At 36.5% G+C, this 18,803-nt stretch overlaps 2 protein-coding genes across 3 annotated transcripts; both read left to right on the top strand.

The window, feature by feature from the left end:
• Positions 1-1,362: 1,362 nt before the first annotated feature.
• Positions 1,363-7,513, top strand: LOC113730868 (G-type lectin S-receptor-like serine/threonine-protein kinase SD1-29). The gene is made up of 7 exons (XM_027255828.2): positions 1,363-3,308; positions 3,388-3,498; positions 3,745-4,031; positions 4,135-4,345; positions 4,936-5,173; positions 6,713-6,863; positions 7,034-7,513. Exons 1-7 carry the CDS (start codon positions 2,003-2,005, stop codon positions 7,349-7,351), a joined length of 2,622 nt encoding a protein of 873 aa, XP_027111629.1. The 5' UTR covers positions 1,363-2,002; the 3' UTR covers positions 7,352-7,513.
• Positions 7,514-14,161: 6,648 nt separating this feature from the next.
• On the top strand, positions 14,162-18,795 carry LOC113728542 (G-type lectin S-receptor-like serine/threonine-protein kinase At1g61550). 2 transcript variants are annotated; one of them, XM_072078865.1, is made up of 7 exons: positions 14,162-15,644; positions 15,724-15,834; positions 16,095-16,378; positions 16,468-16,678; positions 17,570-17,807; positions 17,972-18,122; positions 18,297-18,795. In XM_072078865.1, exons 1-7 carry the CDS (start codon positions 14,348-14,350, stop codon positions 18,612-18,614), a joined length of 2,610 nt encoding a protein of 869 aa, XP_071934966.1. In that variant the 5' UTR covers positions 14,162-14,347; the 3' UTR covers positions 18,615-18,795. The 2 variants fall into 2 exon arrangements, with proteins under 2 accessions (XP_071934966.1, XP_027108739.2); XM_027252938.2 differs by having other exon boundaries at positions 16,089-16,378.
• Positions 18,796-18,803: the final 8 nt, after the last annotated feature.

The raw sequence follows: 18,803 nt of genomic DNA, 5'->3' as shown, positions 1-18,803 counted from the left end.
ATTTTATAATAAATGCATAACGTTATCACACTAGTCCAATGCTAATTGTGGTTTTTCTTCCCGATTTCTTACTTGTCCAACACTAGTGAGAACTTGTAGAAATGTGTTAGTTCAATACTAGACCCTTTACGCCGTTTTCGCGCTAAATTCATACCTTGTGTGACATTTATTGCATCTCATGTATTTTTTTCTATTTCAATTTGCATGACGTTTCTCCCATTATTATTCCCTTACCCTCTGTATGTTTGGACCATATTATTTAGAATTGTATTTTATTTTAAGAAATTAGAAGTAAGCTAATCCATTTGGTTAACTAAATTAGGAGAGTCGTCCTTTGAATATGGAAACTGAGCGAGTATGCCTTTTACCCTTATCACGCTATTACTCCTTTATAAAGAGGAAAATTGAGTCATAAATTTCAATTTTCCATACTCGTCATGATGCATTTCCTTTTTATAGATCATGTATATTTATCTAAATATTATAATTTCCTTTTTTGAGTTTTATCTTTTGCATATTTTGTGATCTCTTCGAAAAATCATTCTTAGGCATCACAATTAATGTGATTGGTACTAATTAAATTTTGAAGAAACATTTTGGCCCTTCCAATATCCCTTAAGTTTAGACTTGCATCCATATAGAAACATCCAAAATGTGATAAATTTTATAGGTTAGACTAGGAAAATTTTCGACTAAATTTTGCAATTGACTTTGGTTAGGTTGAAAGGTGCCTTAGATCAAATCTTTGCTTTTTCTTTCTTCAAACATGACTCCCTAATTTTTTTCTTTTGTTTTCAAATACCTGAAGTCATCTAAAAGGGTTTTTATTATTTTCTCATTTAAAATATATTTTGGGTGATTTGGTACACCTAAACTTAATATGAAGTGGCAACTTCTATTTTTTCTTAAAAAACCCCCTTTAGACTATTGCGTGAGTCCAAACCGTCGCATTTTCTAAATTCTATTTAAGACCCTTTTTCTTTATTTATTTCTAAAGTAAAAAAATTTAAAACACCTTTTTTCTATTTTTCAAAAATGGGACGCGAAAACTTTGCATAAAATCATAAAAAAAATTATGAAAATATATGCGAAACAACCGAATAGTCAAGTGGGTATTATAATATTAGCACACGCAATTTTAGAAAACATTTGGATCAATCGCCATAATTGCACTTGCTTTTCGTCTATTTTTCACTTTCCACAAAATTACAAGAGGTTATTTGAATAGCTTTGAACGTTAAAAGGGTCATGTGATAATATAAAAACACCACCGCTAGCAAATAATAATTTATCCTATATTTTGTATTATCTGTTGACTGGAAGTCTGAACCCATTTTCTGCCATTGGAGTCTTTGGAGATCGATAAAACGACTGGACTGTTGAACAACAAAATTAAGACTGCGTTTCGACTTGTTACCTTTTAGCAGTCCAACTTTGATAATGCTAAAGGAAACATCCGTTATTTCTGAAAATTAAAGGCCACGTCGTATTGGTCAACTGGCAATATTGCTCGTAAATTGTCCGCTTGTTTCCCCTTCTCTTCTTTGCTGTTCTTTCTTCTGTGGTTCTCTTCCGAGTTCCATCATCAGAAAATATCTAAACATACAGACACATACGGATAATATGCATATCTGTACATATATAGATACTTATATTTGTGCTCTAACATTTCTGCAGATTTGCTAGAAGTTGAAGTATTGGTCGACTTAAAGCTTTTTCATGTTTTTGCTTTGAATGGAACGAGTGCAGTTGCTTAGGAACTTGAGGTAACATTATCTGGGAAGGAATTGAGTCAAATCATGGTTATTGACATAACAACAGAATTAGACTGGAAGATGATATCCGATTAAGCCACCTTGCCCTGTCCGTAAGGGAATGAAAAAGTCAAGTTCGTTGTCTATCAGGTTGAAGTCGGGCGAAAGAAGAAGAGAAGAAGAAGAAAGGGGTCCTAAATAGCTCCTTTGCCCTAGAGAGACAGCACAGGGAACAGAGAGCACAGTTAATGGAGAAGTACAGGGATATCTTTAGCTTATCATTTCCTGTGCTTTTTAACATCCTCTTCATTTTACCGGCATGTTGTGCATCAAATGACACCATAACTCCATCCCAACCACTCAAGGTTGGACAAACTCTAATCTCTGCTGGGCAAATCTTTGAACTAGGATTCTTCAGTCCAGATAATTCAAGTGGATTGTATGTTGGAATCTGGTACAAGATTGGTCCTGATCGTAGAATTGTTTGGGTTGCAAACAGAGGAAACGCACTCTTAGCTAGTGACTTGGCTTCAAGGCTGATAATCAGCAGTGATGGGAATCTAAAGGTTGAAGATGGAAAGCAAAACAGTGTCTGGTCAACAAATGTTTCTGTCCCATCAAATGGCTCTATAGCGGTGCTTCAAGATGATGGGGACTTCATCCTTAAAGATAACCTTTTAGGGGCGACTCTATGGGAAAGCTTTTCTGATCCCTCTGATACACTTATAGCAACCATGCCACTTGGATGTTGCAGCAGGAGTGGACAGAAATTGTTCTTGACAGCTTGGCAAAGTGAGAACGATCCAGCACCTGGAAAGTTTGTTGTTGGACTTTCAGATGACAAACCAGCACAGCTTTTCACATGGAATGGTACAAAACCATACTGGAGATCAGGTCCATGGGATGGATGGAAGTTCATTGGTGCAGTAGTTAAGGATTATGGGTATGGAAATGAAGTAAGTCTGACTCAAAACAATCAGAGGGGAACACCATCTCTGACTTTCAACCTTTTCAACAAGCCATACATTTCAAATTTGGTTATTTCACCAATAGGTGTGATGGAGGTACTGCATAAGGAAGGACAAAATGAACCATGGAAGGTGCAATGGGCATCAATTCAAACTCCATGCGATGTATATGGAGCTTGTGGACCCTTCAGTGCTTGTAGCAGCAGTGGATCTCCAACTTGTGAGTGCCTAAAAGGGTTCTTTCCGTTGTCAAATGAGGAATGGAGTAAGGGAAATTGGACAAGTGGATGTTTGCGGCGTACAGAGTTGATGTGCAGTACGAACAGTAGCAACTTAACATCTAAAGCATCTAAACCGGATGGCTTCTGGAGGCTCATTCAGATGAAATTACCAGATCATCATCTGTTTCTTTACAATGAAGATGCCCAAGGGTGTAGCCAATGGTGCCTGAGTAACTGCTCTTGTTTGGCATATGCATATCCAGATGGAATCGGGTGTGTCGTTTGGGTAACAGATCTTGTGGACATTCGGCAATTGTCGTACGGTGGAGAGGATCTATATCTTCGGGTCGCTAATTCAGAGCTAGGTAACTGAGGTCTAGTCTGGACTTTTACTGCATAATACGGCTTTCCCATTCTTCACAATTTGTTTTATGTAATTTTCAGGAGTAAAAAGAAGATATACCAAGGTCATCATCAGCTGCGTAGCTATAGCAATCGGCTTCCTCTTGGTCGTGTCAATATGTTGTGTTCAAAGATGGAATGCAAAGAGAAGAGGTAAACATGTTTATCAATTAATCTCAGCATGTTCCGAGCTATTCTGGCAACATACTGCCAGCAATGCACTGCAAACTAATATATTTGATCATTGACCTGCAAATCAGTATCAAAGACAGACTTAACCTCCCCTTCCCCAGCCAGAAATCTAACCATTCCCTTCCGAATCTCAAGCAAACTGATGTCAACAACTCAGGAAAAGTTAATCATTGCTGCTCTTTTATGCAATTATCATTAAAATTTCAGCAGTTATGCATACAGACACACATCTCAATGAACAAAATTCAGAGACAAGAAATTGGTGCACGATAAAGGGCTTCAGAAAAAACTGCAGAGTGGTCGGTCTCCTTCTGTCCGGGAATAGGGGTACTTTGAGAGAGACTACACGAGAGGGTATCAAGGAAGGACCTGCCTCAGCCAGGGGGTCCTCGTTGGAGCTTTCGATGATCGATATTAATGTGATAAAAATAGCTACCAACAACTTCAGTGAAGCTAAGAAGTTAGGTGAAGGAGGATTTGGCGCAGTTTACAAGGTAATTATCATTCCAAGCATCTGACCAAGTGTCTGGACATTTAAAATTAGCCTAAGGCATGAATAAAACTGATCAGTAATTTGTGAAGCTGAATTCCATGTAGGGGAAATTAGAAGATGGACAGCAAATAGCTGTGAAAAGGCTTTCAAGTCACGCAGGGCAAGGCATGGAGGAGTTCAAGAATGAGGTCATACTGGTATCTAAACTTCAGCACAGGAACCTTGTAAGGCTGCTCGGTTGCTGCATTCAAGGAGAAGAAAAGATAGTAATTCTTGAATACCTGAAAAATAGAAGCTTGGACACATTCCTCTTCGGTACATATTCTTCTATTGCCTCACTGAAATATTTTCAACTTAAAGTTTCTCTTGGCATTTCTAACTTTAGGCTAGCAACTACAATGGTCAGTCGAGTCTCGATCGTTTAAAATTGCTGTGATTGTATGAACATTAAACAAGTGTAGACGATCACAAAACAAAAAAAGTGAAGTAACCTCAAGCACTTCCTGAATCCCAGGGTGGAGCCACCTTATAGTGGTGCACCATCTCGACTTTCAAGGGTCAGAATTATAGAGCTAGCAGAGTTCTTATGTCGTCAGTTTCTTCGTATATGCACTCCCTCCCTAGATTTTCCCAAAACTTATAATGGGATTTTACATTATTGGTCATGATTCCTCAATTCCCCATCCCCTGCCTTGAGGTTCTGACTCAACCGATATCAAGGCCCCATCCAAGCTTGATTTCTACTCGTGTATTCTACTACTATTGTTGTTATCACTGGGGAGTATAATTCTACTTTTCATTGATGATTGAACATCACTGGGGGGTTAAGGACATGTGGACTGCCCTTTTTTTTTTTTTTTTTTTTTTCTCTGATGCGTTAAGATGTCTGCGTGGATAATGGGCAGATCGAACGAGAAGGTTGGAGCTAGACTGGGGGAAACGGTTCCACATAATTCAGGGCATTGCCAGAGGGCTTCTATACCTCCATAGAGATTCTTGTTTGAGAATCATTCACAGAGATTTGAAGGCCAGCAACATTCTCTTGGACGATGACATGAACCCCAAAATCTCAGACTTTGGGCTGGCACGACCTTTCCGAGTTACACAAGAACAAGCTAATACCCGCAGAGTGGTGGGAACAATGTAAGTCGTTTTCTACCCGGGCCCCAGTAAAATCATCCTCGTAGATGCAATTGCCCCTGCTCTTTTGGTGCTTTTTGTCTGTGGCGGGCAGGTGGCTGCAATTGCCCTTTTCTTTTTGGGGTTTTTTTTAAAAAAAATCCTTGGTTAACAAATTGAATAAGTTGATCGTGCAAATGTAAATTTAATAAATTAGTTAATTACACTTGACTGCCTGAATTTGGGTTTCGGTGACACTTCGCCCTCCCTAAACTTCACATACTTGCTTTTTGGGTCACTAACGCAATTAGAACCATTTGTCACAACAACATGATGTTACTTTTCTATGACTATAATACCCCTAGGGAAAAAAAAGTTTCTTGCTTTTTTTTTTTTGGCAATAAAGCCTATTTCAAATGTGGGGGGAAGGGAGAGTGTAAGTGAGAGATTTCGGATTCAAGTCCTTTCACTCACATTATAATAAAAAAAAATCTATTTCAAATAGACATAAACTCCTCTAAAATCAAACATACTTCATTCTGAATGTTTCAATATTGTTTCAATATAATTCTTTAGAAATTATAAAGGAAAAAAGATCTCATGTAGTTTCGTATAAGTTTTTCTTAATTTTTTTTTTATCATAGTTTGCTTTTTGTGAGATAAAACCAGCTTTTCTATTCAATTCTTTCCCAATTGTACTATACATTGTCTCATTCATTGTAATTGATTTATAGTATAAAAATAGTACAAAAAATAGAAAAATTTGGAATCGCTTTATCAAGATTCATATTATAATTTGTATTAAAATATGAAGATAGTAAATTTAAAGCAAAAGTTATAACCTGGCAAATGGTGAATTTTTAAAAGCAATGTTCAGTGCAAATGCACCAAAATTGCACTGCTTATATCTCAAATGTATTTTTGTCAATCGACTCTATCTATACTGGTTCTATACTTTTGTATCTTATTCTTTTTCTAATGGTCAACTTAGTTTATAGTATCTCACAGGTATGTGCTAATACTTGTTTCCTGTAATACAATTGCAACTTGGTTTTTTTAACGCTGTCATCCACCATTTAAATAATTTTAATTCCTATACTTATTTTGTGTGTCTTGACTATATCCATGACTTTGGTATTTTGAGATACTAATATGTATTTATATTAAAAACTCACGCTCTTCACAACGGAGTATATTTCTTAGGGTGATATTTTTCTTCCAGCTTTTCATATGGAAGTGGGTAGAATTTCAACTTTATTTTAAAGAAATTTTAACCAATATCCCTCCTTTATATCTCGTCAAATTTTAGAAGGAGATGTCATGTCTAACAGCTGACCGGTTTTTGGGGGGGCAAAGTGTTGCTTTATCCCAAGTTTGGGGGGTAAACTGTAATTAACCTTTGTTATTCGCATGGCATGACAAGATCTTCCCGTAGCACACAAAGCATGTCTGCCTGATTCTTGGTTATAATGGTAAAACTCATTTCCATTGCATGGAGATATATATATATGCATAAATATAGGTGTAAACCATTGAAACTTTCATGTTTCAAATGTAATGCAGGGGCTATATGTCTCCCGAATATGCCTTGGGAGGCCTCTTTTCAGAAAAATCTGACGTTTATAGCTTTGGAGTTTTGTTACTAGAGATTGTCAGCAGCAAGAAGAATACGGGGCTTGGTTTTCACGAAAAATACCTGAACCTTCTTGGTTATGTAAGTGCATGATGCATATTTTATTTCCCATATTTGCTTTCAGGTAGATCAGATAAAAATTGTCTTGTCTAGGATCATGATAACAAGACGAATACAGCGGAAAGGCAAACTATTATCTGGATACTTGAATTGGATTCTAAATAGCTACTTGGAAACAATTCATTCTTCAGGCGTGGCAATTGTGGAATGAATGTAAAGCTGCAGAATTGCTGGATCAATCACTTGCTGATTCTTGCGCCCCATCAGAAGTAATGAGATGCATTCAAATTGGACTTCTTTGTGCTCAAGACCATGCTAAAGATCGGCCTACAATGTCGAATGTGGTTCTCATGCTAAGCAGTTCAGAGAGCGAAATGGGACTTCCTCAACCAAGACAACCAAAGTTTACGTTTCAGAGCTTGCTAGAATATAATCATTTTCAAGCAGGAGTTTCAGCATTCAATGGCTCCATAAATGATGTTACTATTTCAGTGGTTGAAGGTCGATGAGTTGTCAACACAAGATAAAACGCGGATAGGACAAGTGAATTTAGCTCGTACTAAAACCATTGTATAAATAAACGTAATTAAGGTTCAGATTTCGGATTAACTCTTATGTAGTGAATCGCTACCATATTTTAACATCATACAATCCACTCAAGATTGGTGGTCTATAGCAGAGTATCGCTTTTTTTTTTTCTTCTTTTTTTTCCTTTTTCTTTCCAAACTAGTGTTATTGTCCGGATAGAATCATAGAGAGTGCTTATGCATCAAGTCCATATTTTGGAATGAGAACTATTGATTATATGGCTGAGAGGGAGAAAAATATTGGACCATAAGAATGAGAATTCTTGATTAAATGGCTGCTATTAATAGCATTAGACTTTCTGTTTGAAAAGGCTATAACCATTTTTCTGCTAGGTTTAGCTTCATAAAAGTAATGCTTGGACAAATTCCTATTCAGTAAATATCCTTCTGTTACTTCACTGAAATATTATTCACGTAAAAGTTTCAATCGAATTTTTCACTCTAAGCTAGTGAGTACAGTTAAGTTCCTGTGTGTTCTTCTGCTATGAGAACCAGGACTGAGCTAGATGGAATTCAATTTGCGTTACCAGTCAAAGTGTAAAACAGTCAGTTCAGTGAGTAAAACATCATAACAACGCAGACATTATGGTTTTGAAAATCACAAACACAATGCACTAGAGCATGAAATTAAACAAGTATAGGTGTACACAACAACAAAACAAAATGTGGTCTATATCATATTTTGTAATTATCGTTCATCAACCAGTTATGCAGAACAAAATGAATGAACAAATTATCTTATACAACAACAGCTTGATTGAAAAATCGAATCCATCCTTATCTTGCGCGGCCCTCGATTCAGCTATGCACCGTCTGTGTTATATTTTGTTTACCTCAAGTGCTTCCTGAATAATGACGGTGGGCAAATGATCCAAACATCAGTATATTAGGCTAGCAAAGGTATTAGTAGTTCATTAGTTTTCTTCAATGTTTGCACCCCTGAATCTTCTAAAACTCGCTTCACCCTTTGCGTTGCCCCTCCAATTTTCTCGAATTTCCTTGTCCATTGGCCTCTAAAAAGGTTAAAACTTTTGTCTCTTCATCATATAGACCTGAGAGCATCTCAGAGAATTTGAAGTAAAAAATTTAATCAGATGACAGTTGTCTTCTTCACGTTTTTAATGTGCACTTAAGAAAGTGACTCCCCCGCCCCTCGAGGTTCTTTTTTTTTTTTTTCCTGCAACGATAGATGTCCTATAACCTAATCTAGTCTAATCTAGAGAAAGGGATAAAGGGAGATGGTCAACTAAGACCAACCACATACTGTGGCAAATTTGTGAGAGGCAGGGGTTGAACCCTGACCTCCAGCATCACCAAATGGCCAGTGGCCCCCTCGAGGTTCTTACTCTACCAAAATATAGCGTGGTCTCAGAGAGTGAAATCGAACATCCTCAACCAAGACATTTACGTTTCAAAGCTTGCTTCAATATGATCCGTCGAGCTTCATTTTTTGAAAAATAAAATTACGGGTTATAAAAATGAATTTTTGATTTATTTTTGAGTGAAAATGAGTTTTTGATTTTTAGAGAATAAATAAAGAAAAATGGCCAAAAATGGGACTTAAAAAGTATTACAGTTTTGGCCCAAAATAATAGTTTAGAAAGGATTTTTAAGAAAAATAGGAGTCGCCCCTTGGTATTGAATAGGTGTACAAAGTCATCTAAAAATAAATTTTTAAATAAAAAATAGAGAAAACCCTTTTTAGACGACTCCAAATCTTCAAAAAATGAGAGAAAATGGCTCGGGAGTCATGATTGAAGAAAGGGAAGGCAAGGATAAAATCCAAGGCACCCTTTCAACCTAGTCAAGGCTAGTTGCGTGATTTAGTCGAAAATTTTCTTAATTTAACCTATAAAACTTATTACATTTGGATGCAAACCTAGATTTAATGGATATCTGAAGGGTCGAAATATCTTTTCAAAGTTTAATCAGTGTAAATCACATTAATTGTGATGCCCAAAATGATTCTTAGAAGGGGTCACGAATATGCAAAGAGTGAGACTCGAAGAAAAGAAAAAAATATAATATATAAATATCCGTGACCTAAAAAAGAGGAATGCAACATAACGGGTACGAGGGACTAAGATTTGTGATTCAATTTTCCTTCTTATAGAGGAAATACGAGCGTGCTAAGACTAAGAAGCCATACTCGTCCATTTCTCATATTTGAAGGACAACTCCCCTAATCTATTCAAGCAGGTGAACTAACCTATTTCTAATTTTTCTTAAATGGAATGTAAGTCTAAATATCACGTGTCGCATATAAGGATAAGGGATATACATATAGAGGAAATATCATGCAAAATGGTAAAGATCCTAAAAAGTAGAAAATATGTATGAAATGTAGTGATTGTCACGCAAGCATGTGATTCTAGCGCGTGGACGGCCTAAAGGGTCTAGCATTAGACTAGCCCATTTCATCAAGTCTTCACTAGCGTTGGATTAGTGAGAAATCGGGGAGAATGGCCACAACTAGCGTTGGACTAGTGTGGTGACGTCATGCATTTTTTATAACGTAAGAAATCATATAAACGTAATTAAAGCAAGTAAGCACGTAAGCACATAGAGTACATAGCATGTAAGCATAATATCTAAATGCAAATCTCCTAAGAAAGCGAGTAAAACACGTAAACACATAGACATACAAGCACACAAGCAATAAACACACATAAGGGTCTAACTATTACATTTGGAATCCTAATTACAATCTAAACAGGAAAATTTAAAATAATAACCTAACTATTACATTTATCTAACTAAATATATTTTAGGCAAAATTTGAACCTATCTATTACATATTCTAACTAAATACACGTCTTGAACCTAACTATTACAATTTGGCATTTAAATGTTTCTCAAATAATCACCAAAATTAAATTAAATATATGAAGCTTAAAACAAATAAAACGAATAACTAAAAGAAAAATCACTCAAAATCATGCAATTACACACATAAAAACACATAAGAGCACATAAGAGGATTTAAAATAACAAAAGAAGATACCTCCCTTGAAATAGTAGTTAATGGGGGTTGGATTTACCCTATTTAACTTCAAAATTAACAAAAATGATCAAGGTACCAATTTAATTAGCAAATAAATCATAAAAAATGGAAATAAACATGAAATCTATCAATTGAAGCATTCAAATGAAATATAATTAATAATTAAAGAAGAAAAGCAACTTCTATTTAAGAAATCAAATCTATTAGGGACCTAATCATAAAAATTAAGAAAATTTTGAGGAATAAATTGTAATTATTACAAAAATTAGAGGTCAAAATTAAATAAAAATAAAATTAAGGGACCAAAATAGAATTAAAATAGGGACCTAATTGAAAGAAGTTAAAATTTTTTAGGAACATAGCATAATTACTAAAAAGTATAGGGACTAAGTGTCAATTTTTATCACCAGATCACTTAAGGAATTGGGCCTTTAGGTCATTGTCTGACTTCTCTTTAGGCCAAGACCACTTGGCCCGACCGGAAGTCTAAGAAAAATGAAGCGGATCAGCCCACTCTTTTACCAATTAAACCCAACCAAAAATGGCATGGGCTTTGGCCCTCAAGCCCATGCTACAAGCCTATCAAAATCCACAGCATTAATCTGCCCAAAAGCCCTAAGAAAACATTAACCCAAGTCTTAATCTATTTTTACTAAACCCAACAAGGTATTAAATATACCAAAAATTAATTAAGCCCTAATTATCTCCTAAAATCCAGATTTAACTTGACCAAAAACATGTTTGAAAAATGCAAAAGATGATTAAAATTTAAAAGGGATCCAAATGGTTCATTTGCAGAAGTTTTTGGGCCATAATGTAAGATTATTTTAAAAATTGGGACAAAATACAATTTTAGAAAGTCACATGCAACTGGTTCGAAGAAAGCTTCTTCTGCAACAATTGGGATCCTCTGTGCCACTACTCGGTGTCAAATTCAGTGACAATCTCATTTATCACGTGATGGTAAAAGAAATTTAAATAAATAGCACATGACAAATTAAATAAATAGGACACTTGACATAAATATAGAAGTGGTACTGAATTGCCATTTTTCGTCAGTGAAAAAGTGGCATTGAGGATCCCCTGTGCTTATGCAACTATCCTCTGCAACTTTGAAGGGCCGCAACAACACAAATGAAACCTCCATAATCATTTACCAAATTTTTGCATAAAAGAAACAAACCGCAAGTTTAGATTGAAATCCCATCCAAAATCACGCACCTCCCCAACCATTAATACAAGATTTCTACTACCAAATGCAAGTTCCAGATCCCAGCACAAAATCACAAACTCATGCACCATGAACAAAAAAGGGACCAGATTTCTTGAACTTTTACGTGCAAACAGGTTGGAAAAGAGAGGAAAGTGAGGGAGGGTTACCTCTTAAGGTATTATGGAGCCAAAACAACTTGAAAAATCGCGTCGAAATGAAAGGCCTGAAGCTGCAAATCTTTGCTGACGAAGATCCAAGAGCTGACGACTGGCTGATTTCGAGCCAAAATTTGAGAATTCTGGAGACGGTTTTTGTTGAAGTTTTGTGAACAAAAATTGCCCTTCTACAAAATTAGATGGTGCGGCAACAAAGAAAACTCCATAAATAACTAAATTGATGTCGGGTTTTGAGCTGAAATTGGGTCAGAAAGTCAACCCTGGCTCAAGATTTTCTGGAAAAATTTCTGCTCTCTTTTCTTCCTTTTTCTCTCTCTTTTCTCTCTCTATCTACTCTTCCACCACATCCCCTTGTTCCTCTCCCTTTAGGGCTGTGTTTAGGACCTTTTATAGCTACAAAATCCCCCAAAACCTAGAACTAAGGGAGGAGATTGGAGCTGCATTTTTCTTGATGATTTTTGAGCCACTAGATGGCCTTTGTCCTGGGATTTTCCTGATGTTTGGATTAGATCCAGGTGGATTGGTACTGGAGTGATCCAATGGAGCGAAAAAATGAAGAAAAAAGAATGGAAAAAGGCCAAGAAATTTTGCTGCAAGACCTTGTACTGTTTCTGCTTCATCTTCTTCGAACGAAGAAGAAGGAATGGCGCTCGTGGCTTCCCAATTTTTTTTTTTTTTTTTGCTTGCAAAAACTGATTTGATTTCTTTTCACTTCTTTTCTTTTTTTCTTTTTTTTTTTCGATGAAACAAAAAATAAATTAAAAAAATAAAAAAGATAAAATTTTGGTGTCTACATGATCATTTCCAATCTGGGGTTTGTATATGCAATGGTTCCATAAATGAAGTTAGTATTCCAATGATTGAAGGTCGATGAATGGTCTACTCATGACAAAACAGAATTGGAACAAGCTAATATTGCTCGTTTCAGATACATACTAATGTAATTAAGGTGCAGAGTTCAGGATTGATCCTTATCTTGTTAATCTGTAATAGGTTTAGCACAATTTGTTTCATTGGTGATTGGTGCTGTTTAGCAAAGTGTAGTTTTTTTCCTACTAGTCTTGTACTTTGGATAGAATCATAGAGAATGTTCATGCAATAAGTCCTTGTTCCAAGTTCTAAACAGACTTCATTTCTGTATCTTTTCATTGGCAAGAATGAGAGTGCTTGATACTGTCGCTCATGTAAACAGCATTCGGATTTTGGTTGGCTGCTTCCATTTGAGCTAGTTGTGCTTCAAAAAAAGATTAAAAATGTTTTGTCCTGAATGAGGAGCATCATGTTGCCATGCCCGAACTTGAATTAAGGACTCAATGCTTGCATGTCCAAGAAAGGAATTATTTGACAGTTGAAACACGAAAAAAATAAAATAAAAGGTCTGCTGGAATTTCTTTTGAAAGATCCTCCGAAATTTTGATATTAGTCCAGTGGTGACTAGCGTCAAGACCACAATACTATTCTTTCTTTTTAGATCAAGAAGGCAGTAATCTTACATTATGTGTCTTAAAATCCTTCAAAAATATGCAGGTTTTGTTCAGATAAGAGAAGATGACTGCTGACAGGAATACAAATTTTAAACCGTGAGAGTATGATTTCATTTGCAGAGGTTGCGAAACCAAAATCATCTCTCCTAGGGAGGAATTGGCGAATAACACTTACATTGGATCTCTTTCAATTAAACTATTGTTAGAAGTAGTAACATGTAAACAACATTTAGGACTTACGAGAGCTACAAAAGACCTAGAATATTGATTACTTGATACCGTTGAAGTTTGACGTATTAACAGGTTCTTATAAAATTAGTGTTACATCACCAGAAGATGAGTCATATTAATGCATATCATCAGAACGCTCTTATAACTTTTATGAGGAAACATTTTTTAATTACAGTTAAACTTCATCAACCTGCAGATAGCATTTCAAGTGTAATTTCCAACTTTTATAGTGCTATAGGAAACATCCCAGTGACTGTCATTTGCGAATCTTAATACACCAAGTAATATTGGTCAACTCAGCTATATTGCTTGCTTGTAAATTGTCCATTAATGTATTTCCCCTTAATTTCTTTGCTTTTCTTTCTTCTGTTTTTGTCTCCCCGTCATCAGAAAGAATAAACTAGGATAGTATATGTCTCTATTCAATCGTTTGATACGTGTCTTAACTGTCTATTTTGCAAGACATAAAGCATTATTTAAAAGGAACCGCCCTGGTTAATAAGAGTTTTCTGCTTACATTTTCTGGGAAGGGATTGTCTGACCTGATGATTATTGACATAGCAACAAGATTAGGCTAGAAAATTATATCTAATCAAGCCACCTTGCAGTTGTGCATAGTTGAATTCAAGAGGTTCATTTGCTGATCATGTATATTGATCATTGACCTTTATTACGCCGTAGTAGATTAAGTATCAAGGCAGAACAAAGAAGAAGAGACTAGAAAGTGATCTTAAGAATTCATATGGATGACACATTTTTGAAGCTCTTTTAGCGTCAAAGACAATAGAGTGAATAGAGAACAAATAGTATATGGATAAAGCTAGCTTATTATTGCTTGTGTTTTATAAGATCCTCTTCATTTTACCAGTATATTGTGCACCAAATGACTCCATAACTCCATCCCAACCACTCAAGGTAGGACAAACTCTCATCTCCACTGGACAAATCTTTGAATTAGGCTTCTTCAGTCCTGGTAACGCAAGTGAACTGTATATTGGAATCTGGTACAAGATTGATCCCGATTGTAGAATTGTTTGGGTCGCAAACAGAGGAAATGCACTCTTAGCAGATGACCTGGCTTCAAGGCTGATAATCAGCAGTGATGGGAATCTAAAGCTTATGGATGGAAAGCAAGATATTGTCTGGTCAACAAATGCTTCTGTCCAATCTAATACCACAATTGCAGTGCTTACAGATGATGGAGATTTCATCCTTAAAGATAAGATTTCAGGGGCAACTCTGTGGGAAAGCTTTTATTATCCTTCTGATACAATTTTAGCAACCATGCAGTTAGGATTGAACGGTAGAAGTGGTCAGAAAAGTTTCTTGACATCTTGGGAAAATGATAATGATCCAGCACCTGGAAAGTTTGTCGTTGGACTTTCAGACGAGAAACCACCACAAGCTTTCACATGGAATGGTACCAAACCATATTGGAGAGGAGGTCCATGGGATGGATGGAAGTTCATTGGAATTGAAGATGAGGATAAGGGGTATGCAAATGGAATAAGTCTGACAACAAATAATCAAATAGGAGCCTCATGTATGACTTTCAACAATTTCAACAAGTCCTACATCTCAATTATGGTAATTTTACCAACAGGTATGTTGGAGATACTGCACTGGGAAGGACAACAAAATCAATGGAACGTGTCTTGGGCAGCACCTCAGCATCCATGCGACGTATATGGAACTTGTGGACCCTTCAGCTCTTGTAGCAAGAGTCGCTCTCAACCTTGTGAGTGCCTCAAAGGGTTCTTCCCGTTGTCTAATGAGGAATGGAGTAAGGGAAATTGGACAAGTGGATGCGTGAGGGGTACACAACTGATGTGTGATGGAAACAGTAGCAACTTAATCTCCAAAGCATCTAAACCGGATGGCTTCTGGAAGCTCAGTCAGATGAAATTACCAGATCATTATCTGTATTTGTATGATGAGACTGACCAAGGGGGGTGTAGCCAATGGTGCCTCCGTAACTGCTCTTGTCTAGCATATGCATGTCCAGATGGTATAGGGTGTATGGTTTGGGTGACAGATCTTGTTGACATTCAGCAATTCTCAAATGATGGGGAAGATTTGTATCTCCGCCTTGCTAAAACAGAGCTAGGTAATTTAGGTCTAGTCTGGACTGTTTCTACATTATAAAGCTTGCCTGTTCTTCACAATTTGTTTAATGGAACTTTCAGGAGTAAAAAAGCGATACACAGCAACCATCATCAGTGTCTTATCTATATCGGTTGGTTCACTCTTGGGCTTGTTGATATGTTGTGTTAAGAGATGGAAAGCAAACAGAAGAGGTAAACATGTTTATCAATTACTCACAGCATGTTAGGAGCTATTCTGTTGACATGCTGACTGCATAGGATTGAAAATTCATCTAAATATATTTGAATTCCTATATTTGATCGTTTAGCAGCAATTCAGTATTGAAGATACGCTTAGCCTCCCCTATCCTGTTATCTGATTATTCCATTGCTAATCTCAAGCAAACTGATTCTACAACTCAGAAAAAGTTAGTAAGTGCTGATTTTCTATGTAATTATTGTTAAAGCTACAGCACTTAGGCATTCAGACACACATATCCATGAACAAAAGTCAGAGACAAGTAAATGGTGCGTAATGAAGGGATTCAGGATAAAGTGCATAGTAAAGGGTCTCTTTGTGTCGGAGAGAAAGGGCACTGTGAGAGATATTTCGCAAGAAGATGTCCAGGAAGGTCCTGCATCAGCAAAGTGGTCATCCGAGCTTCCAATTATAGATTTTAATAGGGTAAAGAGAGCTACCAACAACTTCAGTGAAGCTGACAAGCTTGGTGAAGGAGGATTCGGTGCAGTTTACAAGGTAATTAAACTTCTAAACAAGTATCTGCACATCGATATTAGCTTAGGCATGGATAGAACTTATGAATAATTTGTGAACCTGAATTCCAGGGGAATTTAGAAGATGGACAGCTCATAGCCGTGAAAAGGCTTTCAAGTCACTCAGGACAAGGCATGGAGGAGTTCAAGAATGAGGTTATGTTGATATCTAAACTTCAGCACAGAAATCTTGTAAGGCTGTTGGGTTGCTGCATTCAAGGAGAAGAAAAGATAGTCATTCTTGAATACATGAAAAACAAAAGCTTGGACAAATTCCTCTTTGGTAAATATTCTTCTTTAGTACTTCACTGAATTACTAACTCAAAATTTCTTTTATTTAGTTTAGGCTAGGAGTTCTCAGTAGTTTCCTGTTTGCTACGACGATCAGGACTGCGTTAGTGATATTGAACTTAGAGGTCAGCCGAGGGATCCGCATTACGTTTTACAATTATCGCTCATCAGATGGTAGTGTATATGCATAGTTATCTTATAGAACAATTGCTTGATTGGAAAATCGAATTCATCCTCAATTCACAAGGCCCTCAGTCCCGTTCTGAATAGTCTTTGGCACGTTTTATGACGTCAAACACTTCGTCAAAATTAATGTGTTTGACATTTGCACCTCCTGAAAATTCTGAAGTTTTCTTAACCCTGTCAATTGCCCCGATAATTTTCTCAAATTTCCTTCTTCCGTTATCTTGCCCTCTAGAGGAAATGAAAACATTTGCCACAATTTTATGGAATACTGAATAAATTACATAGGAATATAGACAAATCTCAGAGATGTTGAAGTTAATATTTAACAGGAAAACAGCTATTTCCATTTCGAAATAATAATAATCGACTTTACCAGATCTCTAACTGGTTTCCTAGATTCAGGTGATCCTTGTCATGACTACAAGAGTTCTTGTTTTTTCAATTATTATGATGATGTCCTTTGAGGTAACCTAACATCATGTGGAGTTACAAAAATTGAAGCTTGATTTCCGCTTGTGTAATGTGTATTAATATAGAAACATTGAATACTAGCATTAAACTGCAATCAATTTGTCATAAACAGCAAAACTTTACAATATCCTTCTACTTGTTATTGAAATTTGAACACCACACAGTGTATACTGTGCACTAACCTTTTCCTCTCATGCATTAAATTGTTTATGTGGATAATGGGCAGACCGAACAAAAAGGTTGGAGCTAGATTGGGCGAAACGGTTCAGCATAATTCAGGGCATTGCCAGAGGGCTTCTATACCTCCATCGAGATTCTTGTTTGAGAATCATTCACAGAGATTTGAAGGCCAGCAATATTCTCTTGGATGATGACATGAACCCCAAAATCTCAGACTTCGGGCTGGCACGAACTTTCCGTGTCACCCAAGAACTAGCTAACACTCTCAGAGTTGTGGGAACTTTGTAAGTGATCAACTAATCTTTTCTAAAGCATGTCTGCCCTGACTCGTGGCCAACCGAAAAGAATATAAAGATAAAACTAATATCTATTGCATGGAGAAAAATGTGCTTAATTATTGGTGAATTTTGTAAACAGTTGATACTTTCGTGTTTCAAATATGATGCAGGGGTTATATGTCTCCAGAATATGCCATGGGAGGCCTCTTTTCAGAAAAATCTGATGTTTACAGCTTCGGAGTTTTGCTGCTAGAGATTGTCAGCAGCAAGAAGAACACCGGGTTGGGATATCATGAAAAATATTTGAACCTTCTTGGCTATGTAAGTGCATAAAGTTTTTCTTATTCTCGTGTTAGTTTAATTTCAGGTAGATCAGATAAAATCTGTCTTGTCTAAGAATTAAGATAAAAAGACGAATATAGTGGGAAGCCAATCTACAATTTGGGTACTCGAATCCAATTCTAATGGGCGACTTGGAAATGATTCATTGCTCAGGCGTGGCAATTGTGGAATGAGTGTAAAGCTCCAGAATTGCTGGATCCATCACTGGCAGATTCTTGCACCCCATCAGAAGTAATGAGATGCATTCAAATTGGACTTCTTTGTGTTCAAGACCATGCTGCAGATCGGCCTACAATGTCAAATGTGGTTCTGATGCTAAGCAGTTCTGAAAGCGAAATGGAACTTCCTCAACCGAGACAGCCAACATTTACGTTTCAAAGCTTTCTAGAATCTGAGCATTTTCAATCAGGGCTTTGCACGTTCAATGTTTCCATAAATGAAGTTAGTATTTCAATGGTTGAAGGTCGATGAATGGTCTACTCGAGACACAAGACGTCTGGAACAAGTGAAATTTAGCATGTATCACATGCTATTTGTGAATAAACGTGAAAAAGGGTCAGAATTTTGTGTTAATCTGTAGTGGATTTAGCACAATATTGTTAATTGAAAAGTGGTGCTGTTTAGCAAAGTACAACAGTTTTCTTTCAATTTAGCAATGTT

The sequence above is a fragment of the Coffea arabica genome, chromosome 2e (assembly GCF_036785885.1).
Source record: "Coffea arabica cultivar ET-39 chromosome 2e, Coffea Arabica ET-39 HiFi, whole genome shotgun sequence".
In the NCBI taxonomy this organism is placed as follows: Eukaryota; Viridiplantae; Streptophyta; class Magnoliopsida; order Gentianales; family Rubiaceae; genus Coffea; species Coffea arabica.
This window is presented reverse-complemented; position numbering and strand designations above follow the sequence as displayed.